This window comes from Penicillium hispanicum, assembly GCF_028827665.1.
Source record: "Penicillium hispanicum strain IBT 35686 chromosome Unknown utg000002l_segment0_segment0, whole genome shotgun sequence".
Classification (NCBI taxonomy): domain Eukaryota; kingdom Fungi; phylum Ascomycota; class Eurotiomycetes; order Eurotiales; family Aspergillaceae; genus Penicillium; species Penicillium hispanicum.
The window spans coordinates 225,504-249,685 of record NW_026623194.1 but is presented as its reverse complement, the minus strand read 5'-3'; the positions used below and the strand labels follow the sequence as shown (position 1 = coordinate 249,685).

The 24,182-nt window shown below is 54.1% G+C and overlaps 13 protein-coding genes across 13 annotated transcripts; 5 read left to right on the top strand and 8 right to left on the bottom strand.

The window, feature by feature from the left end:
* Positions 1-91: 91 nt before the first annotated feature.
* On the bottom strand, positions 92-1,414 carry N7459_001880 (aspartate aminotransferase family protein; the record flags this gene model as incomplete). Its single annotated transcript, XM_056941065.1, has 1 exon — positions 92-1,414. The coding sequence occupies one exon, from the start codon at positions 1,412-1,414 to the stop codon at positions 92-94; it is 1,323 nt and encodes a 440-aa protein (XP_056802920.1).
* Positions 1,415-2,543: 1,129 nt separating this feature from the next.
* Positions 2,544-3,806, bottom strand: N7459_001879 (translation initiation factor eIF5; the record flags this gene model as incomplete). The annotated part of the gene is made up of 1 exon (XM_056941064.1): positions 2,544-3,806. One exon carries the CDS (start codon positions 3,804-3,806, stop codon positions 2,544-2,546), a length of 1,263 nt encoding a protein of 420 aa, XP_056802919.1.
* Positions 3,807-4,832: 1,026 nt separating this feature from the next.
* N7459_001878 (bifunctional hydroxyethylthiazole kinase/thiamine-phosphate diphosphorylase) lies at positions 4,833-6,732 on the top strand (the record flags this gene model as incomplete). The annotated part of the gene is made up of 7 exons (XM_056941063.1): positions 4,833-4,932; positions 4,998-5,174; positions 5,234-5,369; positions 5,426-5,836; positions 5,892-6,268; positions 6,316-6,416; positions 6,478-6,732. 7 exons carry the CDS (start codon positions 4,833-4,835, stop codon positions 6,730-6,732), a joined length of 1,557 nt encoding a protein of 518 aa, XP_056802918.1.
* A 282-nt stretch (positions 6,733-7,014) lies between these two features.
* Positions 7,015-7,322, top strand: N7459_001877 (uncharacterized protein; the record flags this gene model as incomplete). Its single annotated transcript, XM_056941062.1, has 2 exons — positions 7,015-7,049; positions 7,097-7,322. The coding sequence occupies 2 exons, from the start codon at positions 7,015-7,017 to the stop codon at positions 7,320-7,322; spliced, it is 261 nt and encodes an 86-aa protein (XP_056802917.1).
* N7459_001876 (uncharacterized protein) lies at positions 7,319-7,888 on the top strand (the record flags this gene model as incomplete). Its single annotated transcript, XM_056941061.1, has 1 exon — positions 7,319-7,888. The coding sequence occupies one exon, from the start codon at positions 7,319-7,321 to the stop codon at positions 7,886-7,888; it is 570 nt and encodes a 189-aa protein (XP_056802916.1).
* Positions 7,889-8,222: 334 nt separating this feature from the next.
* Positions 8,223-9,953, bottom strand: N7459_001875 (uncharacterized protein; the record flags this gene model as incomplete). The annotated part of the gene is made up of 2 exons (XM_056941060.1): positions 8,223-9,673; positions 9,752-9,953. 2 exons carry the CDS (start codon positions 9,951-9,953, stop codon positions 8,223-8,225), a joined length of 1,653 nt encoding a protein of 550 aa, XP_056802915.1.
* Positions 9,954-10,575: 622 nt separating this feature from the next.
* On the bottom strand, positions 10,576-11,948 carry N7459_001874 (short chain dehydrogenase/reductase; the record flags this gene model as incomplete). The annotated part of the gene is made up of 2 exons (XM_056941059.1): positions 10,576-10,623; positions 10,968-11,948. The coding sequence occupies 2 exons, from the start codon at positions 11,946-11,948 to the stop codon at positions 10,576-10,578; spliced, it is 1,029 nt and encodes a 342-aa protein (XP_056802914.1).
* A 674-nt stretch (positions 11,949-12,622) lies between these two features.
* On the bottom strand, positions 12,623-13,653 carry N7459_001873 (SGNH/GDSL hydrolase family protein; the record flags this gene model as incomplete). The annotated part of the gene is made up of 5 exons (XM_056941058.1): positions 12,623-12,756; positions 12,813-13,203; positions 13,266-13,344; positions 13,421-13,460; positions 13,515-13,653. The coding sequence occupies 5 exons, from the start codon at positions 13,651-13,653 to the stop codon at positions 12,623-12,625; spliced, it is 783 nt and encodes a 260-aa protein (XP_056802913.1).
* Positions 13,654-15,161: 1,508 nt separating this feature from the next.
* Positions 15,162-18,041, top strand: N7459_001872 (putative voltage-gated chloride channel (ClcA); the record flags this gene model as incomplete). Its single annotated transcript, XM_056941057.1, has 3 exons — positions 15,162-17,390; positions 17,443-17,826; positions 17,886-18,041. The coding sequence occupies 3 exons, from the start codon at positions 15,162-15,164 to the stop codon at positions 18,039-18,041; spliced, it is 2,769 nt and encodes a 922-aa protein (XP_056802912.1).
* A 409-nt stretch (positions 18,042-18,450) lies between these two features.
* On the bottom strand, positions 18,451-19,404 carry N7459_001871 (dihydrofolate reductase; the record flags this gene model as incomplete). Its single annotated transcript, XM_056941056.1, has 1 exon — positions 18,451-19,404. The coding sequence occupies one exon, from the start codon at positions 19,402-19,404 to the stop codon at positions 18,451-18,453; it is 954 nt and encodes a 317-aa protein (XP_056802911.1).
* A 986-nt stretch (positions 19,405-20,390) lies between these two features.
* On the bottom strand, positions 20,391-21,009 carry N7459_001870 (RNA polymerase II mediator complex head subunit MED22; the record flags this gene model as incomplete). Its single annotated transcript, XM_056941055.1, has 4 exons — positions 20,391-20,579; positions 20,690-20,758; positions 20,822-20,886; positions 20,976-21,009. 4 exons carry the CDS (start codon positions 21,007-21,009, stop codon positions 20,391-20,393), a joined length of 357 nt encoding a protein of 118 aa, XP_056802910.1.
* Positions 21,010-21,523: 514 nt separating this feature from the next.
* On the bottom strand, positions 21,524-22,474 carry N7459_001869 (spliceosome-associated CWC15 family protein; the record flags this gene model as incomplete). Its single annotated transcript, XM_056941054.1, has 5 exons — positions 21,524-21,760; positions 21,814-22,195; positions 22,252-22,328; positions 22,384-22,406; positions 22,465-22,474. The coding sequence occupies 5 exons, from the start codon at positions 22,472-22,474 to the stop codon at positions 21,524-21,526; spliced, it is 729 nt and encodes a 242-aa protein (XP_056802909.1).
* A 125-nt stretch (positions 22,475-22,599) lies between these two features.
* Positions 22,600-23,705, top strand: N7459_001868 (exosome non-catalytic core subunit RRP45; the record flags this gene model as incomplete). Its single annotated transcript, XM_056941053.1, has 3 exons — positions 22,600-22,850; positions 22,926-23,045; positions 23,111-23,705. 3 exons carry the CDS (start codon positions 22,600-22,602, stop codon positions 23,703-23,705), a joined length of 966 nt encoding a protein of 321 aa, XP_056802908.1.
* Between the last annotated feature and the right edge of the window lie 477 nt (positions 23,706-24,182).

Sequence of the window (24,182 nt, the reverse complement as noted above, 5' to 3'; positions counted from 1 at the left end):
TATGAGATTTATATAACGATGGTTACGTTCAAAATGACGACATTGTCAACGTGACAAGTATGAACGTGATCAATTGTGTTCTCTAGGGTAATTATAGATTCATCGCTTTGAGCACATACGCAAAGGCTTCATCCAAGATACGCAGACCTTCCTCTATTTCATCGGTCGTCACAGTGACAGGTGGTGCAAGACGGAAGACACCCCCCATTCCGGGAAGATTGACGACGTTGCAGGATAGACCACACGCCATAGCTCGATCCGAAACAGCCTGGCCCAGATCGGAGCCAGGAGCTCGAGTCTGAGCATCTGAGATGATCTCGATGCCCTGAAGAAGCCCACGGCCGCGAACATCTCCAATGCACCAGTACTTCTGCTGGAGTTGCAGCAGACCTTCTCGGAGCTGAGCACCGCGCTCGGCAGACTTCCGGCAGATATTGTCTCGCTCGACGATCTCCAGCACTTTGTTGCCAACAGCAGCGGTCAAAGGATCATTCAAATGAGTCGTCAACCACAAGAACCCGGCCTCCCTACAACCGCGCTCGATCTCTGCCGTGGTACTGACAGACGCAAGAGGCAGGCCACAGCCGAGTGTCTTCGAGAGGGCGAGGATATCGGGCACGACTTTTTCATTTTCAAAGGCAAACATCTGGCCCGTACGACCAACACCGGTCTGCGCCTCGTCCATGATCACCAGCATGTCGCGTTTCCTGCACTCTTCGAACATGCGCTTTAGATAGCCTGCGGGGGGATCTAAGATACCTCCCGTGGACAGAATCGGCTCCATGATAAACGCAGCGAGGGAGCCAACACTCTGGCGATCGATCATGGACCATCCAAAGTCCATCTCCGCCTCCCAATCATAAGAGCCGTCGGGCTTCCGGAATGGCGAGCGATAGGCATACGGCGCCGGGAACGCAAGCTGGCCAGGCGTGACAGGCCCGCCTCTCCTACGGCCCGCGGAGTATGTGGCAGACCCAGCGCCCTGCGTCAGGCCATGATAACTGGCGGCAAAGGCCACAACCTCGAATTTGCCGGTGTAGCACTTGGCCATCTTGATCGCGGCTTCGGTGGATTCGGAGCCGGTGTTGAGAAAAAAGGACTTTTCGAGCGGCGCAGGCAGGATGCGCGCCAGGCGCTCAGCTAAGTCGACGACTGGGTGGGTGATCATGTTGCTGAGGAGATGATCGAGCTCGGCGACGTATTTCTGCACGACCTGCACGATCTCGGGATGGGAATGGCCGAGCAGGGAGCTCATTTGGCCCGAGGTGAAGTCGAGGATGTGTCGATTGTCGGCATCGTAGAGTCGCGTTCCTTTGGCCTTGGTGATAATAACGGGTGAGAAGGGAACCCCGACGTTCATCAGGTGCTGGTCTGCACGCTGGAAGAAGACCACGGAGTTGTTGGCGGAACCCATCCTGGAACTGCAATGGGAGAGATATATTCAAAGTATGCTGTGCAAGATAGTCTGGTCCCATCGTCTGGCAACACCGTATCCATTTAAATAGGTCCAATCTGCGAACTGGCCGCGGGCTATTCAAGCCCACCGCGGCGAAGTGGATATTTGGCCGCGGCGAACAATCAACTCAACCGACGACCCACTGCGATTTTATCGTGTTATGATGAACTAGCATGGGTATCAGCAGTGCTGGAATCAGTACTTCCAACGTCGGCACAGGTCAAGCTTTGTTCTCAGAGTGATGCAACCCTTTGAGGAACAGGCCAAAGATTCGAAAACCAGTCAAACCTAGCGATCAAGAAGTACTCCTGTCCTATACTCGTCAACTATCTATATGGAAGACTGGACAACGGGGAGATCTAGTTCAGTATTCATTGTACATTGTCCACTCATCATGATTATATATATAGCCTACAGCTAGTGATACAGCTAGTGACGAGGTCGGCAGATCTACTCAATACATAACTACAAAGGATGGGACTAGATATTTAGTCACATAAGGCCACCAAAGCAAAGTCGGTGCTCGCTTGTGGATGTTGAAGAGCTGACAACGACGAGAAACACGAGCGCCGAGCAATCAACTCGAAGGACAGTCAAGCCGAGATCCGCAAGGTCTAAATTGGTTAATGTCTTTACGCTCAATGTCGTTCCATATTCCGCACGAGTTCGCGTATCTCGATTACAGGGGGCTCGAGGAATTCTTGCGGGAGGTATATCAGGTAGAGGTGCTTAACACCTTCTCGACATCTACTTTCACTGTGTAGCTCCCTATAGGTATACATGTAGCTAGATGTGCCTATTAATATCTGTGAAGAATGAATATTGAGTGAGGCGTTGAATGATCAGTACACGGCGTGGATTCTGCAGACACAGCCTACGCATCGTTCATGCCCGCCTCGGGACGGAGATAATACCTGGGTGGAATGAAGACAAATGCAGCAATAAATGAGTGGCGACTGGTGAGCTAAGCTACATACTAAACTGACTGAACCCCATGTAACGGGCAGAGTCAGAAGATAAAAGCCAACAACAAAGATCAAAACGAAGCAGAGCAGGCATCAAGCAAAGGCGAGAAAACGGCCTGTCTCTACTCGTCATCCTCCTCACTCTCCTCCTCGCTGGCGTTCTCAAGCCACTCCAGGAAGGGCGTTGCGGCCTTGCGGACCTTCTTGCTGGTGGAGATGTCAACGTATTTCTTGCTGGCCTTCGCGCCCCATGCCTTGAGGGTTTCCTCAGACACAAGATCATTCTGGTAGTAGCCAAGCAAGATGGCGGGAACCTGGGCGATCAGAGCCGGGTGGTCCTGGCCGACGAAACGCTCGGTACCACCCAGGAAAGCCTTCTCGTGGCGCTCAGAAGTGATCAGCTTCTTCAGCAAGGGGGCCCGAGCCTCAATCTGCTTCACGATTTTCTCGTCGAAGAGAGACTGGGCGAGGACGGCGACGGTCTTGTGCTTGGTCTCGATGCCGAAATCCTTGGCCTTCTTGTAAACCTCGATGTCGCTGACATTGGTCACGCCACCCTTTTCGGCGGCGGTATCGATGATCCAGCTACCCAGCTGCTCGTAAGCCGATGGGCCGTCAGCCTCGTCATCGTCGGCGTCTTCGAGGACCAGGCTGCGCTTGAGATCGTCGGGGAGCTCCTTGGCACGAGCCTTGACAGCTTCCTCGGAAACGTCCACGGCCCAGTCGTCGTCCTTGATTTCAGACTCCGCTTCAATACCCTGGGCCTCGGAGTTGATGCGGCGGGTGAGCTCGTCATCACTGCCGGCCTCGGGAGACTCGCCGTTCTCGTCCCCATTCTCCGATCCGTTGCTGTCACCAGGGCTTCCGTCGTGGTCTCCGTTGGCTTGTGATTTCTCTTTCTTCGCCTCACGGCGGGCCTTCTTGTCTTTCTTGTCCTTCTTCCCTCCTTTGGGGTTGTTGCGGACAATGAAGGTGCTCAGCTTCAGACGGGGGTCGACATCGGAACGTTGACCGCAGGCCTTGCAATCCAGGGTAATCTTCTCGTCCTTGATGATGACGTCGGTCTCAGGATTCTTGCACTTCTTGCAAAGCACAAACTTGGAGATGAACCCATCAAGGTAGTCCTGGAGCTTAGGGGCGTCGTGGGAGCCGTTGATGATCCAGCGGTCATCAGTGGGCTTGGCGTTGGCCTGGGCACCAAGTTCAAAGCCAAAGTACTTGATGACGTACGCAGGGGGGCGACTCAGGGACTGAGCGACCGAGTTCAAGTTGACGATGACGGTCTTGATGCCGTTGCCCTTGCCTTCGACCTTGGCTTGCAGGCGCTCCATCTTGTAGCGGTAAAAGGGATCGGTGACATCCCGACGAATGTTGACGGTGGCCATGATGACGATTGAGGTTGATTGCTTCACGAGAACGGGACGATGGGCTTGCGGAAGAGGTAGCGGGAGGGAATCTGAACCGGAGTGTTGTCGACGGAACAAGACATGCGTGTCGAGAAAAGGGTTGGTTTTTTTGGTTTTGGATGGTCTGGTTTCTTGGATTGATGAACGGCGTGATTTCTCACAGGCAGTTCAGCGAAAAATGGGCAGACCAAGGGGGTTCAGCCACAAGAACGGAGGTGTATACTGCAAGGTTTCGGCGCGCGAAACGTTTGCAGCTTGAGCGGCAGGTGGTGTTCGAAATTTTGCACGGAGGACGAATACATAGACAAGTTCGCAGCAGACTTCCTTGGTGGATGGGTCTGGGGGAGAACGACCGAGGTTGTTCTTGAGGGAATCCGAGTCAGAGGCCGGAAACCCTGCGGCGAGTGGCTTGGAAGAGTGATGATGGCGATAAGCAACTGACCAGAGATGGACGGGCAGGGGCGTAAACTGGTGCACAGTCGACGCAGAGAAAGGATTGCAGTGTGTGGATGGGCGGATGAGGAGGAGAAAAACAAGAGAGACGAAGATTTTAAAGCGGGCCTTGCTTAGCTCAGCCCGGCACGTGGTCTCGGACATAGCGTCGGCACCGATTCCTTCTGGTTGCTTCCGTCTTTAGCTCTCTTTCTCTTTGTCTTTGCGTGATGGATATCTGCGGGTCGAGTCGCCACGGGAGTGGTGCAATCGGAGGCTTTGTGGTCTCCGTGACTGCAGCGCGTTGTCCGTCTCGCCTGGAATCCCAGGCCTCGGCTGCGGCTGCGCGATGAGGTCAACCCCTCGAGCCCCACCAAAACCCCAACGGCGGGATCGTCCTGGTTCGCGATCATCAAATCCCGACTCGCAATTCCTCTGCTTCCCGACTGTGTGATATCTCCTTGCCGCGTCCTGCACCCGGGAGTCTTGACCGACTTCTCCACTTCGCTTATATTGTTCTTGCCTTAGTCTGCGGGCAAGAGTGGAAAGAAAGAAAAAAGAAAGGCATCCGTCATGCCTTTAGATCTATCTCTCTACCTGGTCACCGACTCGACCCCGGCCATTCTTAAGGGGCGAGACCTATGCACGGTCGTGGAGGAAGCGCTCAAAGGAGGTGAGAGAATCAATATATGCATCACTGGGGTTCCGGGGATGCATCCCACTAATGCCCGTCGACAGGTGTCACGATCGTGCAGTACCGGGACAAGACCAGCGATACCGGAGACTTGATCGAGACCGCCCAGAAGCTGCACAACCTCACCCAGGCATACGGAGTGCCGCTGTTAATCAATGACCGAGTCGATGTCGCGGTCGCAGCTGGGGCTGAAGGCGTACATCTCGGTCAAGATGATATGAGTAAGTCCCCTCGCCACCCCACCTGACAAGTTCCCCGCGGGAACTCATTCCTTGGGTAGCGTTTGAAGCGGCCAAAAAGCTTCTTCCTGAAGATGCTATTATCGGCATCAGCGCCTCCTCCGTCGAGGAAGCTCGGAAAGCCATTGCCGACGGGGCCGACTACCTGGGCATTGGGACGATGTTTGCCACTCCGACGTAAGTTCTGCTGCGGTCCAGTGCGGTCCACACGCAAGTGACTTAGAGCCATCTAGCAAAACCAACACCAAGTCTGTTATTGGGACCGCGGGAACTCAGGCCATTCTGCACGCAATTAGCGATGCGACCTCTGTGGGCACAGTCTCCATTGGTGGCATCAACCACTCCAATGTGCAGCGGGTCATCTATCAGTCCAAGTCGCCCAGCAAGGGCCTTGATGGGGTGGCCATTGTCAGCGGCATAATGGCCGCAGATGATCCCAAGGCTTCCGCGGAACAATTTGCCAACCTCATCAACACTTCACCCCGATTCGCGTTGACGCCCCAGGTGGCGCGGGCCAACGAGGTCGAGGCATTGCTCCATGAGGTACCACAGGTCGTCCGCAAGATGGTGGAGGTCCACCCACTGGTACACAACATGATCAACTTCGTCGTGGCCAACTTCGTTGCCAATGTTGCTCTGTCCATGTAAGTGCTTTGTGTCATCCGATCGTTCATTCAACGGTACTAATGCCGACCCTAGTGGTGCGTCTCCTATCATGTCCCCTTACGGCGACGAGGCGACAGACCTATGCAAATTTGACGGCGCTCTCCTGATCAACATGGGAACTTTGACGAGCGAGAGTCCGTCAAACTACCTGAAGGCCATTCAAGCCTACAACCAACGGGGCAACCCGGTGATCTATGACCCAGTTGGTGCGGCTGCCACCCAGATTCGTCGGAATACCGTCGCCTCCCTCATGGCTGGTGGATACTTCGACCTTATCAAGGGTAATGAGGGCGAGATTCGACAGGTGTGGGGCACCGGTGCGGTGCAACAACGAGGTGTTGATAGTGGCCCAAGCACCCTTGACAGCCAGCAGAAAGCTCTCCTGGCCCGTGACTTAGCTCGACGTGAACGTAAGTGTTCTCTCGGGATCGAACCGTTCCATGCTAATATGACCCAGGGAATGTGGTTTTGTTAACCGGAGCCACCGACTATGTCAGCGACGGTGAGCGGGTGATTGCTGTGGAGAACGGTCACCCCTACCTGGGTCAAGTGACGGGGGTAGGTCCCTCACCTGATATTAGCTGTTCTCGTCAGACACGAAACTAACCGCCTCCATCAGACCGGCTGTGCCATCGGTACTATCTCAGGCTGTTTCCTAACAGCCCATCGATCTGACAAACTCCTGGCCATCTTGTCCGGAATTCTGATGTATGAGATCGCCGCTGAGAATGCCGCGTCCAAGGAATACGTCCGCGGACCAGGCAGCTTCGTGCCAGCCTTCCTAGACGAACTCTATGCCATCCGCACGGCTGCAGCAGATGGCGACGTCGGCTGGTTCGAAGGACGGGCGAAGGTGCATGAGGTGAAACTCTAGGGCTACTGCTGACGTTGCTAGAGGGGATGATGTACATGGCAAATTATAAAGTACGACAGTATACCCCGGTGAGAGAATAGATCTTGTCCTGCTTCCAACTAGGCACACGTAGACTATCTCGAGAGTCAAGCAACCTAGAAGAGCCCTCGGGTGTCTCGTCCGTTCCCCTCGTCCGTTCCCCCGCATCTCTGACAGGCCTGACGTTCGCCGTTCGTCACTTCTTCCCTTCCAACACCACTTCGATCCTCTCCCTGCGACCACGTACTACCTCCCATTGCCATCATGGCTGCTGTTTCGCGCGCGACCACCATCCGTCAGTACACTGCCTTTATCTAGAACATCACACGCACCTAACCAAGAACAGGGAACCCTGCATTGTTGTGCGTAGCCAGAACCACCGCCACCGCAGGAAACTACAAGCTCACCAAATCCTCCCATCCAGCATCTGCGACATCCAAGAGAAATTCCGCGATGGCATCTACGAATTCTCCAAACTGTCCGCCACCCCCTCCCACCCCTCGTCTTCTTCTCTCGCCCCATCAACCCTCCAAAAGCACCACCCCCATCTAACCCAGGACTATGAAATATGACCCAACTCACCCACTCTCCACGCAGCGTCTCCACAACAGAAAAAATGCTCCGCGCCGCAACCCTCCTCCAAATCCCGGTGTACGTCACGACCCAAAACCGCGCCCGACTCGGCAACATCGTCCCCGAGCTCGAAAAGCACCTGCAAGGCCCGCACATCCGCGCCGACATCGACAAGACGCTGTTCTCCATGCTGACGCCGGCCATCGAGTCGCTGCTGCCGCGGCCCAGGTCCGAAACCGGCTTCCCGAACAAGGCCGCCGCGCTGGACGTCATCCTCGTCGGCATCGAGACGCACATCTGCGTCTCGCAGACGACGCTGGATCTGCTGGCGCGCGGGCATCGCGTGTACGTGCTTGTGGATGGGGTGAGTAGTATCAACGCGGAGGAGCGGGGGGTTGCACTGGCGCGGCTGCGGGATGCGGGGGCGGTGGTTACTAGTAGTGAGAGCGTGCTGTTTGAGATTCTGGGGGATGCGGCGCATGAGCAGTTCCGGGCGGTGAGTGCGCTGGTCAAGGAGACGAAGGAGGAGACGAAGAGTTCGATGGGGGCGTTCGCCAAGATGTAGTGTTCGCCGGGGTGGTTGGGTTGTATTGAGGGGGTTTACGATGGGTGTGCGGGGTGGATATAGAAGTTGGGGAGTTTTGGGGTTTGGTGGATATCTATAACTACGTGGTGAAGTTGGGGTTCACTGATTTATTGAATTGTTTCTTTTTTGCCATTTTCGATGGATCTGATCAAATATTTCCATGCGTAGCTGGCTCGTTCCCACGCTCAAACAATGTCCGGAACGACTGCCGTGTTTCCTTTGTCTGGGGGTTGTCCTAACTGTCGGATTGATGATACTGAGACCTTTCTTGCAATAGGAGGATACTCAAGAACGATTCGCTTCCCCGCGTGAATCACTTGGAATTCCACGTGGTGCGGTGGCCCGACGTGGCCGTATTGAGCCAATTGAAGGCCGACGCGCCGCCGACGGGGTTGGCAGCGGAAGTGCTAGTGGTGCGGTTCTCCTCTCCAGAGACGCGGCAAGCCTGCTGAGGAACCGCAGGGACGTCGGGACTTTCGGTGGTGGCAGTGGCGGTGGTTGAGGGAGAAGTCGAGGATCCCGCGCGGGTGGACGCCTTGGAAGGACGGAGAACCTTCATGGGGCGGTTGTTGACCGAGCTAGTCGGGTTGGGATTCCGGCGCCAGGAGCTCCAGACTCCTGCATACTCGGTCTTGATGGCGGTGGTGGGCTCCCCGTCTTTAAGGCTAAGGGGTGGTGTAGAAGGACTACGACCGTCGGTAGTTGCATCGCCGACGCCGTGCAGGTAGGTGGGCTTCTTTGGGAGATCCTTTGGGAGATCGGACTCCATGATTGAAACGCGATTTGAGGCCGGCGCCGAGGTTGACTGCTGTGGGATTTTGGATGGCTGCGCAGCGACTTCGGCAGAGGGGGAGTCCCCGCTTGAGCTGATGTTCATCGGGTAGTCTGGGTGTGTGGTGTCCGGCACCGTGCAGAGCAGACGGAAGACCGAGTCCCGTTCAGGGCGCACGAGAGGCACGGAGACGCGATTCCGCTCATCATCGGTCATGTGTATCTTGTCCTGGGAGAAGAGTATGTCCGCGTTATGAGCCCGGAGCACATCGCTTCCGATAATAATCTGGATGGTGTCCCCATCGGTCTCTTCTTCACGCACTATAAAGCGGACCGTCACCGAGGGAAGCGAAGGTGCAGGACTGCTTCCGCGTGAGGTCCCATGGACACTGGCTTCCGGAAGATAAAGCGGAATCTTGATGTAGGGGCGGTCCTCTTCGGTCACCACATGTTCGTGTATTCCAAGCTTGCGGAGCAGCGTTGTCCCTAGGGATGATACATAAGAGCCCGAGCAGACCGCCGCGTATAGCAGCGAGTTGTTCGTAAACTCCGTGGTCAGCCAGCAGCGAATGATGCAAGGCACGGGTCCCAGCAAGAACAGGCCAGGCGGCGGGTTGATAGGAGATGAGGCAGTAAACGACGAATCCATCAGACGACTGGAAGTCTCCAAGCCCAGGCTATTAGTCCGCGCCGAGTGATGTGAATGGCCTGACGAGCTCAATCGCCCATCCGATCGGTGAGAAAGCGATCGCTCCATCAATGGGTGACTTCCCATCCCGCTACCAGTTCGGAAGGGTAGATCAGTGCTTGAACGGCTAGCCTGTCCATAGTAACCATGAATAGCACTCTCGTCAAAGCGAACGCTGTTAGCCCGCGACGCGCCTCGCCGAGGTTCATCCTCGCCATCCAGGCCGACCGGCCCGTTGGGCATACTGTGATGCTGACCCTGCTCGAAGCCCTTAAAAGCATCGGGCGGGGAATTGAAGGTAGCATCTGGAGGTAAGAAACAGTCAATCATCAATACCTTCATACATTTTCTTTTCTAGACCAGATCCATGGATCGAGACGTACCAGTGGGAATAGATCCGCCCACCGAAGAGGGAAACGGCGACAGAGGACCCCAAACGCTCTTCATTCTAGCATCGTCATCCCGACGCCGTTCGAGGAAGGAGATTCTCTCAGCCTGGTTTTCCTGCGTGATGTGGAGATCCTTCAGCTCGTCGAGGACTCGCCAGAGATCATCACGGGAGGCAAAGGGATACTGCGCATCCATCACTTCCGCTCAAACTCGGGGACCAGCAATCAATCAAGTGCGCCCACGTCGGACGAACTACCCCTCAACTCCTCGAGACTGAAGCGTGCAGGAGCGCCACTGGTCATCCACACCAGCTTTCTGGAATACCAAAGCTTCCTGCAATCTCCTCCCTCCTATCTGTCTGTGGCGGCCCTCAGGCCGTCCACCGAAATGTGAATTGCAGAGATCGGCGGTCTTTTCCAACGCATGCGCTGACGGCGGATTGATGGAGTCAGTGAGGATGAACCGAAAGCGGAGAGACGGTCGGAGACAGGCGCAGACAAGGATAGGAGGTTGGGAAGGGCCGGTGATGATCGGAAATTTGGAAGAAGTCGTGATGCAGGCGGGAGCTCGGGGGTGAAGGCTAGACTGGACTTGTCTCTGTTATTCCGACCTGGAATATCGTGGAGGGGCGGGAGAAGGTCAGCCTTGGAGGATATTTGGTGATTAATGACCCCGTGCGGTAGACTATGGTTCGTGTTTCTGGATGTCCGAATTTGACACGCGCTGGACAATGATTCTGGGGAAAATGTAATGGAGAGGGAGCGCGGGCGTCATTGCAGAAGGGGGGCTTCAGGTGTCTAGACCGCCTGTGCTCCACCTAACGGTCTCTGGCGTCACAGCCAAGGACCGCGAGTGCAAGTGCTACCTGGTAGTTGAGCCAATTAGCAAGGGGATTTTGAACTGCTTGGGTAGGAGTCTTTTGAGTAGCTAAGTGCTAGGTATAATGAATAGGTATATATTTCTGTAGACATCTAGGAGATATTTGTCAGTTCAGGAGAAGACCCAACCATTAGAATCAAGTATTGCTATTCCGCCCAATCTGCCAATTCAAGGGGTGTATGCTTAGCCCAATCAATATACAGGAAAGGATAAACTATTAATACAAGGTCCCATATGGCCCTTCCATCATGATCTTCTATTCCACCATTGACGGACGGGGAATGTCAATGCACCAGCCATATCATACGCCCAACCAGTCCATCCTCGTACCTTGACAGCAGTATTCACCACCCCCAGCATTCTTTGAGTGAACATATCTGCTGGGTCCGAATCATGAAGATAGCACTCCCAAACCGACCCTTCTTGCGGCTCATCGCTGCCTTTGCTGCCATCGTGAAGACTCAACTCGCCAGTCGAGGCGTCAAGTTTCAATTTAGGACCCGTCACCAGCGAGCGACCAATGCATGCTGTATCTGCAACCAAATACGACGCCGCATCCACAACATCCTCCATTTTTCCGAGCGGAACCCCCGCCAACAGCGCCCGGACAGGTGCTTGCATGAACGGAGAATCCGTGTAGTAGGGGCAGATGATATTGACTCGAACGCCCGCATTGAGGGGCGCTGTGATTCGCAGGCATCGAAATAGTCCCAGCACCCCATGCTTGGAAACGGTATACGGTGTCTGCGTTATGAGAGGGTGTAAACTGGCGACAGACCCCACGAGTAGGATATGTCGGTCTCTCCCCGACTCGGAGGTAACCGATTGCGTCTCACAAGGGGTCGAACCAGGATTCTTGGGGAGATAGAACAACGCCAAATGGACGGTGTACATCACGCCAGTCACATTGACGTCGATTGTCTTGAAACTTGGAGCTGGCGGGTTCGGCTCATTCAAATAATCGATCTTGGGGTTTTCGAAAACCCTAGATTCCGGTGCATCGTTGATGCCTGCATTGGCCACGACCGTGTCGATTCCGCCATGAGGACTGAGTTTTACCGCTTCGCGGAAGAAGTTCACCTGCGATTCCCAGGATGTGACATCGAGCTGGATGAAGTGAACGTTCGAGTTCTGCGATTCCTCGCGGATCCGTGCGGCGACTTCTTCTCCAGCCGGGTTGATGTCGCCGAGGATCACGATCGCTCCGGCAGATGCCCAGCGAGCACCGAATTTGGCTCCATGACCTGCGGCACCGCCCGTGATCAGGATTGTTTTGCCCTTGATGCGGGCCGGGTCGTGGCTGAGGTCCATGCTGAGGTGGATTCTTCAGCTCTCGGATTGGGATTGCAGGGAGAAAATATGCAAAATTGCAGACCTGATAACAACGCAAAATCGGAGGTTACAGGTCAATATGGCCCTTTTTAAACCTCGCCCCTCCGTTGGCCCCAAAAGGTGCTAAGGCCGTGCTACGACCCGAATGGGCCTAGTATACATATATACTGCCATAAAGAACAACTGGTAACTCCAGTTGCCCTGCTGTTTGTCCTTAGGTATCCGTAATCTTGCTTAATTGGGTAACTACCTACCTAGGTAATCCCATTTCTTAGGATCACACTCCCAGATCATCGATCACATGACCACTTTGGCCTACAAGGGCCCTTCGAACTGTCGGAATAGATGCATGCATGAATAGTTTACCGGTTTGATAAAATTAGCGTAGAAATCGCAGATTGGGCGGAAATAGTAATACAGACTTGTTCTTGATTCCACTTGGTTGGGTCCTCTCCGGAACTGACATCTAAACTGCAGTCTGAAGGACCGTGCTTTGGACGGCCATGTTTATTTATGGGGATTTAACGCAAGATGGGAGTATCAATCGTTCCATGCAAGCCATTGGGATGTCATATATAATCCGCCCATTTTCTCATTTAGCGTGAACATGCGCGAGGCAATGCAACGCCGCCTCCCAATAGTCTTTCTTCTTTTCACCTCGGAGCCTCAAGCCAGCCTGGAAACACCATGGGCAGCTGGTCTGGGTCCTGATCGGGGAAATTGGCCAGGATCGTCTTCATCACTTCTGCATAGATGATGCGATACCCGGCCGGCGTCAGGTGAAGCCCTAAATCAACGAGTGAGTGTTGACATGAACACTACACGGTCAAGTGTGAAACATACCATCAGTGAACAAACTGCTGAAGTCCTCACTATTGGGAAGATCCCGCGATCCGACTAGTGGCTCTCCCTCTTTCCAACCAGTGGAGGTCATAAAGGCGGTCCAGATGTCGGCCACGGGAATATTCAATTCGGCAGCAACTTCGCGGGCTGCCTTGGCATAGGTCTGAGCGAGAACCGCGGTGCGACTCGGATGGGCGACCTTCTTGTCCTGATCAAAGCTCTCAAGCTGGTACTCGTTGACGGGCGGCGGGGTCAGAAGGATGATCCGCGGCTTCTGGGCGCGGGTGGCAGGGTGCTGAACGATGTACTTCAGGTTGGCTTTATACTGATCAAGTGGGACATGCTGTTGGTGGCCCGGTACGCATGCATCATTGGCGCCGAAGAAGATGGTCTTCATCACATCAGTCAATCGAATCATGTACACTTGACGGTCCGCTCGCGAGGACGCCTTACCATCAAGCGCACAGTGGCGATCTGCGGGGGTGGGAAGATCTTAGGAAAGAGCTTGACGGCGTGCGCAGTCGTATATCCGCTGGGTTTCGAGTTAAGTATTGCCGCTTGGTGCATGGGGATGCATGTTGATATCTGGCGGACCGGGTGTTGCTTACCTGAAACCCCGATTGATGACATCCAGTTTCCGGCTGTAGGCTAACAACAACATGAGCGTGTTCCAAGCGCCCAGGGCCTTCTAGTGATGCATACCATCTTGAAGGGCGGCATGGAAACCAAAGCCCAATCGCTGGCTACTGGACATTTGGGTGATGGAGTCGCCGAAGAGGAAGAACTGGTCGTAGGGCTTGCCCACCTCGTCGCTCTCTGGCGGGGTCGCAACGATAGTCATGACAGGCGAATGCGAACGCGATAAGTATTAATGAGAAATGCGCCGATTATGTAAAGAGGAAGAATCGTTGAGGGGATTATACCGAATTTAAAGCTCGGGACGGAGGATGGTGAGGAGTTCGGCGGACAAAAGGGAAGTTCCGGGGAGCATAGCGGATGCTCCTTAATAATGATCTCCCATGCACCTGCATTTCTCCACCAATTGAGGGGGCTGTGGCTGACCAGTTGCACGATGCACGATTCTATGTTGGAGACGACCAGACTTGTGCAATTGGGGAATCTAGGTCTGTGGTAAAGAATCAAAAATTAAATAGCAATCGGCGTAGGCCATACCCCAGGAAATACAGGGTCCCGGCAGAAGTACTTAATACTCTTTCTTAGCAGCTACTTCGGGTTGTGTAGCGACCTATGTACCTATAGGCCGGTTAATGTACCTATAGATATCTCTGAGGAAGCAAAAATCGAAATAGGGTGCTCAACATCGTGAGTATCAATATACGGACCACAAAATTTCCTTAGAACCACTGTGGGAGATAGAGGGATCCTCGCACCAGCCAATAATACATGGCGTCAGCTCATAGCTTGCCTACATGGATCTAATGGAAGTGGGAGCGTTGGGGCCGATAGCACCGAGGGCAACCGAGCACTGAGCAATGATCCCCGAGCATCGCGGGGGAAGCAAGGTCCAAGCTCGTCGCCACCTGCTGGAATGTGGAATGCGTTGCGAACAACCACCAACCCGACGAGATACACAACGTTCATGCATTGGTGGCTGGATAGCGGATAGATTCAGAGGTGTCACCCTCGAGTCCTCGACCCATCGGCGATGCACGCCAAGCGACCATCTTGAGCGGCGATGACAGGGATGGGGCACATGCAGCGAGAAAGAATGGTGAGGATGATGCATTTGCGAGTCCATGTCTCAGCGATGACATCCCACATCGAGGGATTGAAACGCCTCAGACGTGAAAGCGACCCCGGGCAGTTGCATGGCGAGGGCTTTGAGGGAATCCGCATGGGGCCCGTTCCCACTATACATCCCCCCATGTCAGATGGACGCCGACGTGGTCGTGGACTCTCCACAAGACCCTCTCATCTGAGAGGTCGGTCAATGATTCTCGGTGATCGGCAAGAGGCAAAAAGCAGACCATCGATGCTGGACCGAGCCCACGCAACTCGTGGATGGAGGGAAATATTAAATAGATTAAGACGGCGCGAGTGGAGCGGCGATTTGACGTGCGCTCACCTGACGCGGCCGATCCTCCATGTTTCCCTTTCAACCTGCTCTCCACCTCTTCTGCCATCCTCTACATATTGTTGATGCTATGCGTGTCGGAGAAGGCCTCTTTCTTGTCTTTGTGCCTCTTCGCGGTCATATTGTCTGATCCCCATGCAGGGCATCTGTATCGGTCTCCTTGGACTCCTGCCGGCCGGGGTCCGATCAAGCTGACGCCCCCTCTCCACGCAAGCTTCAACCATTCTCAAGTGTAGTCGCTTCCACCCAGCGCCATGCCTCGCTCTGTTCCTCAAGTTAGCTCCACCACGCGCGGTGATCAGGACGACCCTGACCCCGAGAATCTCCCCGCAACTCACACCGCTCCCCCCTCCCCGACTGCGTACCGCCGAGCTCGGAGCTCTCTCGCCGAGCGAGGTGAAAGCTACCAGAGCTACCTCTCCGAGCCACATACCGGCTACCAATCCCTTGACCCGCACATGGAAGTGGGCGAAACAACCAGCCTCCTGGGCTCCCAGGGCAGCCAGCGGAGAGCCCCTCGGCGCTCCTACACCAGCATCTCGAACGTCTCGGGGCCCGACTCACTTCGGTACCTCCTCGCAGCAGGGAGTCTACGACGAACCCGCAATCACAGTCGAGCAAATTCACAGCACCGCCGAGTCAGTCGGCGACCAAGTGTGACGGAAATCGGCAACGAGGACCTGGCGGCCAGTTTACCAACGTCAACAAAGGACGGTTTGACGGCATCGTCGTTCCTGGATGAGCGGACATGGTACGATCAGTTCACCTCAACGGACTGGGTCCACGACAGCATTGCCGATGGGGCACGTCTTCGCCAACTTCGACGTCGGAAGGATATCCGTGGTCGACTGCTGGCGTGGTTCGATGGCGCCCAGGGCTGGATCCTGGTGGCCTTGATTGGGTGCATCACCGCCTCCATCGCCTACTTTGTTGACATCACGGAGGATGCAATCTTTGATACCAAGATGGGCTTTTGTTCGACAAGGTGGTTCGCCGGCCGGAGTGAGTGCTGTGGTGGGGGCCATGATTGCCCGGCATGGCACTCATGGGCGCATATCTTCAGGCCTTCGGGCCCGGACAACCAATGGATCAACTTTGTCATGTTTGTCTTTTGGGTCGTAGTCCTCGCCATGGTCTCCTGTGCCCTGACCCTGCTCACCAAGACCGTCGTCCCGTCATCGATTTCTCTCTCTACGCTGGACGAGAATCTCGGTGCCGATCCGCGCCATTCCAAACGCGGCATGGACACCGCCGGCTCTGGATCTCCGGGCTCAATGACAAGCCGTCATGGAACCTTTCCCAATTCTCCGTCGCGGCCAGCCATGGTGTATTACTCTGCTGCCGGGAGTGGGGTTGCGGAAGTCAAGGTCATCAATAGTGGGTTTGTTCTCCACGGCTATCTGGGCTTGAAAACTTTGGTGGTCAAATTTGTTGCCCTGATCTTCAGTGTTTCGTCTGGTCTTAGTTTGGGGAAGGAGGGCCCGTATGTCCACATCGCCACATGCGTGGGCAATATCTGCTGTCGGTTGTTCGCCAAGTACAATCAGAATGACGGCAAGCGACGAGAGGTCCTCAGTGCAAGTGCGGCCAGCGGTGTGGCTGTTGCCTTCGGTGCACCAATTGGTGGTGTGCTCTTTAGCTTGGAGGAAGTCAGCTACTATTTCCCACCGAAGACGCTCTTCCGCACTTTCTTCTGCTGCATTGCGGCCGCGCTATCCTTGAAATTCCTCAATCCTTATGGTACTGGGAAGATTGTGCTGTTCGAGGTCCGATATCTCTCCGACTGGGAGATCTTTGAACTCTTTTTATTCGTCTTTCTGGGCGTGCTTGGTGGTGCACTGGGGGCGCTATTCATCAAAGCTTCCAGTTTATGGGCGCGGTCCTTCCGACGAATTCCAGTCATCAAGAAATGGCCGATGCTTGAAGTCTTTTTGGTAGCACTGCTGACGGGTCTGGTCAGCTTCTGGAATCGATACACCAAGTTACCCGTTACTGAACTCTTGTTCGAGCTTGCAAGTCCATGTCAGTTGGAATCCGAAGGGGGCACAGGACTATGTCCTCGTGAAGAAGGCATTCTCGAGATTGTCAAATATCTCCTGGTGGCCTTTGTCATCAAGAGTCTATTGACCGTGGTCACATTTGGTATTAAAGTGCCGGCTGGGATCTACGTGCCATCCATGGTCGTCGGTGGCCTCATGGGACGGATCGTCGGGCATCTCGTCCAGTACTGGGCGATGATGAATCCCACATTCTTCCTGTTCAACTCATGCCCCGCTGTGGCTGGCATGGAGTCTTGCATCACACCAGGTGTGTATGCTTTAGTTGCAGCTGGTGCCACTATGTGCGGCGTGACACGACTGTCCGTGACCCTTCCAGTCATTCTTTTCGAACTGACCGGCAGCCTCGACCACGTCCTGCCCTTCTCACTGGCAGTTCTCTGTGCGAAGTGGACTGCGGATGCAATTGAACCTCGCAGCATCTATGTAAGACTATGACCGTCACTCTGTAGACAATTTGTTTGCTAATCATCTACAGGACTTCTTAACCGATATGAACGCCTACCCATTCCTAGACAGCAAACTACAGCCGCTATCGGACGCTGAACTTGGTGATATAGTCCGTCCAGCACGCAAAGACCGTATCATTGACATTTCGAATTCCCCCTTCGTTGCCGCATCTGAACTCCGTTCAAAGCTAGAGCATCTACTGATGGCCGGTGAGCTTGACGGCGGCTTGCCGATCCTGCGGAATGGTGTGCTTACGGGTTTGATCCCAGCCCCGGATCTGGAGTTCGGGCTGGACACCCTCGGTGACGAGGAGAACACCGTCTGCCTGATGGCGATGGATGAATCGGTAGCAATTTACGACAGTGAGAATGAGGATACAATCCAGGAAGATTTCACCCGGTTCATTGATCCGGTGAGTGATGCTTTTTCATGGTTCTTACCATATGTTACATGCTAACTTGAGTTATCCAGGCTCCGATCGCCCTGGACATCCACTCTCCCATCGATTTGGTGTATCAGTGCTTTGCCAAGCTTGGACTTCGGTACCTCTGCGTTCTTCAGAATGGCCGGTATGCCGGTCTAGTTCACAAGAAAGCGTTTGTGAAATTCATGAAAGCGAACGAGTAGTCGCTTCTCCATCGAGACGTTGCATAATGATTGCATTTGAACCTCCTGCGTCCCAAGGCCGGCGTTCTTCGCATGAGACCCGGAAGCTTGTCCTGTTTTCTTTTCGTCCTTGCTTTCTGGCTATTTTGCATAGCATTGCATTGTCCCCTGTTGTCTCCTGCCCTTTGTTGATGGGCTGCTAGACTTGGCATATTCATATGGCCCTTCACTGTACATTTTTCTATTGCCCTTCTCAAATTCCCCGGTCGAATTCACATAAAGGCCAAATCTCGAAATCGATGCATATTGACGCTCATCCGATACTAAGTTTGTGCTTGTCTTCAAGTAAACACTGCGCCCTATATATCATGCATAATCTATCTTTCCCGATGTCTGCAGGCGCAATCTGTTAGAGAACATCACCACTAGATCAATTCACCCTCTCAAATCCAACCATCTGGACCTCAACCTCGCCTTCCCTCTTCCACTCCCCTGACACCTCCTCGCCAACCCATTCCGAGACCTCGCGTGCGCTAGCACTCCTCCATCCGTTCTGCGGCGTCATCCCATCCAACGGGAAAAACGTATCACACTCAAACGACCCCGTCGCCTCAGCCTCCCCCTCCTTCCCCTCCAGCTTGCGCACCACATTTGTCATTACAACCCGCACAGGCCTGCGCTGCAAGTCCGCCGACCCTTCACGAGCATGCATCCGCAGCGCAGCACCATATATCTCCGCCCCGCCAATAACATAGATCTTGCCCAGACGCCCCTCAGCCCCATACACAGAGTCCAACTCCGCCAACGCCGCATCCAGACTCGGCGTAACGATGGCATCGGTGATGGGCGCCGCAGCCGGCACCGTGCTCTGATAAGACCCACCCAGCGCCGTGCTCTCGCCGCCGTCCTTGGTCTCCGCCGTGCTCTTCTCCTGCTCCTGGACTTGATCCTTCTTCTCGACTGCAGCCTTCGCCGCCGCAGCTGCCATCTTCCCCTTCCGCGCCTCAAGCTCCCGCAACACCCCCTCGCGCACGGCGCCGCTCTGGTCGCGCGTGATCACGACGCTGATCCGCTTCCCTAATGGCCGCAGGTGCGGCGGCACGGAGTCGTAGGTCTTGCGGCCCATGATGATCGCGTTCGTGGTGCCGGGTGCTGGGGCGCGCGAGGTCGCGCGCGCGAAGAAGCTCATGTCTGCTTTGATGCGGGGCCAGGGTAGTGTGCCTTTTAGGCCGATGCCTAGGCGTGTTGTGGCGTTGTCTGTGGCATTTGGGTCTTGTTTGGTCGGGAGTGGTGTCGTTGTTGACGCGACGCGGACTGGGGTTGTTGCGACGATGAGGGTGAGGGGGAGCGATGGGGGGATTGGGTGGGTTGGTTGTGGTGGCATTTTGATTGACGGTTGCTGTGTGCTTTTTGCGTTGCTCCTGGGATTTGAAATTGAAGAGTGAGGTAGGGGAGAATTAAATGGAGTTGTAGAGGAAGAGGTGGACGAGTGGATGGGCGGCGACGCGGGAAAAGTTCGTTATCTTATCGAGGCGCCCCGCAGGGAATGTATATAATCTGACCCATATCAAGCTCGGCCTGGTACGCTGGAATGGCATACTAGTCACTTTCTACTTGGTTCAAGCTCCCGTTGCAGCCTGGAGGTCATGGAGTTTATAAATGGAGCTTAATATGAGCTCAGGCGAAGCATGCGTCGTCTGGTAGTAGGTAAGGGAAGCTTTGCTCTGGGAGATCCCTACTCACGTATTCATTCATCTGGCCGCTTCAGCCTGTCAATCCATCCGTTACCCATGTAGCTGCTTTACGTCCGAGAAATGATGGCCTCGCCGATCGCTGTCCCGGCTGAATGAGCCGCCTATATCACCATGCGTTGAACAAGTTTTGCGCTCTGACCAGTCTGCTAATATACCTTATATCAGAGACGTGACTCGCATAATAGATGCGCTTCGTCATGAATGAGGAAGCGGCGTAGAGAAGGACATGATTGGGCAAACAACGCCTCGTACACGAGCAGCTACAACCTCTTTGACGGAATAAATGGCACAGAGAGTCGGAGGGAGTTGGTGATTGAGAATGAATAGGGCAGCGCAGGCAGCTTTCCCGCTCAGGGGTGTTTCCTGTTCTGCAACATGCATAGTTACCAGATAGCCGTTCCTCTGGACTAATGGGGCCAATTGCACATCCCGACACAATCTTCTCGTATCAATCAATGAAGAAAGGCAGATATAACAGCCTCCAGGGCCTTTCTATTCAGAAATCAAAACGCTACCAGTGGCCCAGCACTAAACGCCGACAGATAACCCACCCTAGACGCCGTTCCAGGTTTAAGAGCCGGATGCAAAGGTATCCTTAGACAGGATTAGTGGTACCTTAGTTTCCCGGGGCTAGTTTCAGAAGCCCGCCCTGTTCAATGGCCTTCTGGACTGCCAAGACATCCTGCTCCAGCTTCTCACGGCGCTCGACATCACGGACGTTTTCTCCAAGTGTGTCGAGCTTGCCAAAGAGCCAGGTCTCTTTCATCGTTCGAGTCAAGGCGAGAATATCCTCAGCGGCACGGATCTGCGTAGCCACCATGAGGTGCGTCAGTAATCCAAGATCCGTAGTAGACCCGAATCGTCGGTCCAGAGCCCTCCAAGCTTCGGCCGTGCTGAATAGTATGAGAAGCTTACCAGTGCTGTCGACTCCACGTCCAGCTGGTAGGTCTCCACAGCAGTGGATGTGTAGCTGGGGTTTTCAACCTAAACAAGTCAATTAGCGCAATCCCAGAAACAGAAAAGAAGCACAGGGGAATTGGTTCTTACTGTCGCCGTGGCCATGATGTTCTCAAACCGCTGCAGCAGTTGCGAGATATCGGTGTTGATGCGATCTGCAACGAAAGGCCATGTTAGCTGGCCTACTCGACTCCGCGATGGCAGTTCAAGACCATCTCTCGGGCTGGACTCGGGTGAAGCATACTGTGCAGCGCCTTCGCAGTCGGTTGGGACTCCATCTTGGGGTGTTGCACTTTCTGGAAGCTCCAGAGCTGATCGGAGTGATAAGGCGGCGGGCGGGCGGTGAAAGTGAATGCGAGTGGGGATCGCAGGGTGGATTCATACTACATATGTCAACTACATACTGGAGAAGGTCGCCGTTTACAATTCTATGGATTTGATTCTCGGGGAATACTATACGTGAAATAAGATTGTGCATTGCTGGACCATACAAAGACACGAGAGCTGAATCGTGTTTTCGTCATGAATTGGATGACTCGGTGAGGGCTTTGTGAGTGACCATTAATTCTATGGAGACATGTAGCAGTCTGGTATCTAGCCTGTTTCTTGCACCTCCCCCCTCATAATAAGACTGCTTGGGAGGGCTCAGTGCCTGACATCGTAGCCATGGGTGCCATATCCTGGACTAAAGTGGATTGCATCTCCTTGGACGCATTGAAGCGTACTTCAAATCTTGGGTGCAAAGGATTTATCGCACGTATTTGGACTAGATGGCTTCGTTAGCAGGTGGAATCAAAATGCGATGAGAGCCCAAATACGCACCATGAACCTCTTATGGAAGTCGGAGCGCAGCAAGTCGTTGACAAATTCCTTGCCATCATTCTTCTCTGTGCCTCGCGCCTGGTTCTTGAACACAACATCGTCGTCCCAGCGTCGCTTCATGCTGAAATCTTGCGCATTGAGCAGTGGATTGCCACGAGCGATGTCGACTTCTCGTTGCTCTTCCTCCTGGACAGCCCGTTCTTGCTCCTATCTTGCATTAGTAGATGTGGGACAACATCGCCTCTCAAAAAGATCCTTACCTCTTTTTCTTTTTGTGCCAGCCGCTCCTTCTTGATCTTCTCCAGTTCGCGCATCAGCTCCGCTGCTTCATCCTCCTCATCACTTTCTTCCTCGCTACTCTCATCGTCTTCTGACCCGTCCGAGTCTGCATCTATATCGCGTGTCTCTTCAAGAATTCGCCGTCGCTTTGCTTCTGGGTCCTCTGCTGCCTCGCCGGCCTCTCCGTTCTCTCCATCTGGGATTCCTGATTCAAGCTGGCGCTTCGGGATTGCTGTCTCTGTTGCAGCAGTCTCATTGAGGGGGACACCATTCTTCTTGGCAAAGTGCGCAGCCTCAGCTTGGAGGAGCTCTGCGCGCAGGTCACGGCCTTGGTTATCTGCATCACCACCTTGTCCAGGTTGCCTGGATGCATGTTAGCTGTCGTATCCATGAGTACTGCCAGTAATATATCTGCATACCGGACTTTGAGATGCTTGTGTGCAGGAAGGAGTCTCTGATGGTATGCCGGACCACGAAGGGCCTCTCGTCCTTGTGCCTGTTCACATCAGCCATTGCCCCTAGCGATTAGGTGGCGTCAAAAGCGATCATACCGGATCAAATGTAGGTCTATGAGCTAGAAGAAGTTAGTAATTTCTCCCGTATTGTAGGCTATCAAAGTAGCACAAACATACCGGTCGTCATCGTGAAGGTAACAGATGCTGAGGTTGACAAGAGGCTTTCAGATGCGATGCGCTGAGGCGGCTTTCCATCACCGCCTTCAACACCCACGCCTCCTATTGGTTCAGTGTCCACTGCGGTCAGCTACAATGCGGCCTGTGGCGGCAAAATGGTCCAAAAAAAGCATCTCTGCTCCCCGCGACCAAGACCTGATTCCTCGTCGGTCGGCTCGCATCATGTCAAAGGAAGCTCCTCTCTCCACTGCGGAGCATGATTTCATTCTTGAAGCACTGCGTCAGGATCTGCGCCTCGATGGCCGCCAGGCAGACCGATTCCGTCCCATCAACATCTCCTTCGGCCAGGAATATGGGCATGTGAAGCTGCAGCTGGGGAAGACCAGGTACATTTCGATCCTACATTATGGTCTCACTGTGGCACTATGACGCTTCAGGCTCAATGCTAATGGCCTATTTAGTATTATTGTCCGTATTTCTGCTGAAGTCACAAAACCGCGCGACGAGCGTCCTTTCGATGGCCTCTTCAATATCAATCTGGAATTGACTGCTATGGGCTCGCCTGCCTGGGAAAATGGACGGTATGCTGACATCCATGCTCGACTATTGCTGTGGGCGCATGCTAAACCAAAATGCTCGTATATAGTTCCAATGAGCTGGAAAGTTATGTCACCAATATCATCGACCGCGTCGTCCGCCATTCCAACGCCCTCGACACCGAGTCGCTGTGCATTATGAAGGGTGTCAGCTGCTGGAGTATCCGTGCAGATGTGCATGTCCTCGACTACGATGGAAACCTAACCGATGCGGCGTGCATCGCAATCATGACTGGACTGCAACACTTCCGCCGGCCGGATGCTGTGGTGCGGGAGGGCCAGGTCATTGTGTATGGAGTAGAAGAGCGAGTCCCTGTTGCACTTAACATCACTCATCAACCCCTCTCGATTACATTCAACACCTACAACGAGGGCAAAAACATCATCCTCGATGCCACTCGCAAAGAGGAGCAGGCGTCTGAGGGAGAGCTTGTGATTGGCATCAACAATAGCGGCGATGTCTGCTTCATGTCCAGATTTTCCGGGGCACCGATTAATCCATTGGAGGTGGTGAACAAATCCAACGTGGCATTGAAGAAGGTCAAGGAGATCAACGCCGTTATAGACAAGGTGTTACAGGAGGACCTCGCCCGACGGGCGAAGCAGGGCATGGCGGAGGAGTCTCGCGCTGAAAATGATCGGTAATTTGCAACTGACGCGACCGACTTTGTATGAATAGAACCTTCACGATCTTGAGGACTGGAGTTCCGCACTACTTTTTACGAGAGAACCAATGACAGCACCAGGTGGGATCACCTTGCATTTTCCATCAGATTTGCGCATGTTGAGATATGCAGATCAAACTGTAGCCCCATACTGTGTTGCTCCGCAGAGACCACCCTGTTATATGGTAGACACGATTGGACACGGTACCCAGTGTGGATGTTGGCGCTTCCGTTTAATATATTTCCGACCACAGCGAGGCCTACCATGGCGCTATTCTTAGAGCATATTGTTCTAGGCCGATCGCAGAAGAAGTACTGCATCCTGATTGTAGCTGGTGAAAGACCAATCAGACGGTGGATTTGAAGCGAAGGAACTGAGTTGCGTGGATTGTAGTGATGGCCGCGGCATCTAGGAAGGGAGAAAATGGTTACCGCCCCGAGAAAAAGCGGGACGGGA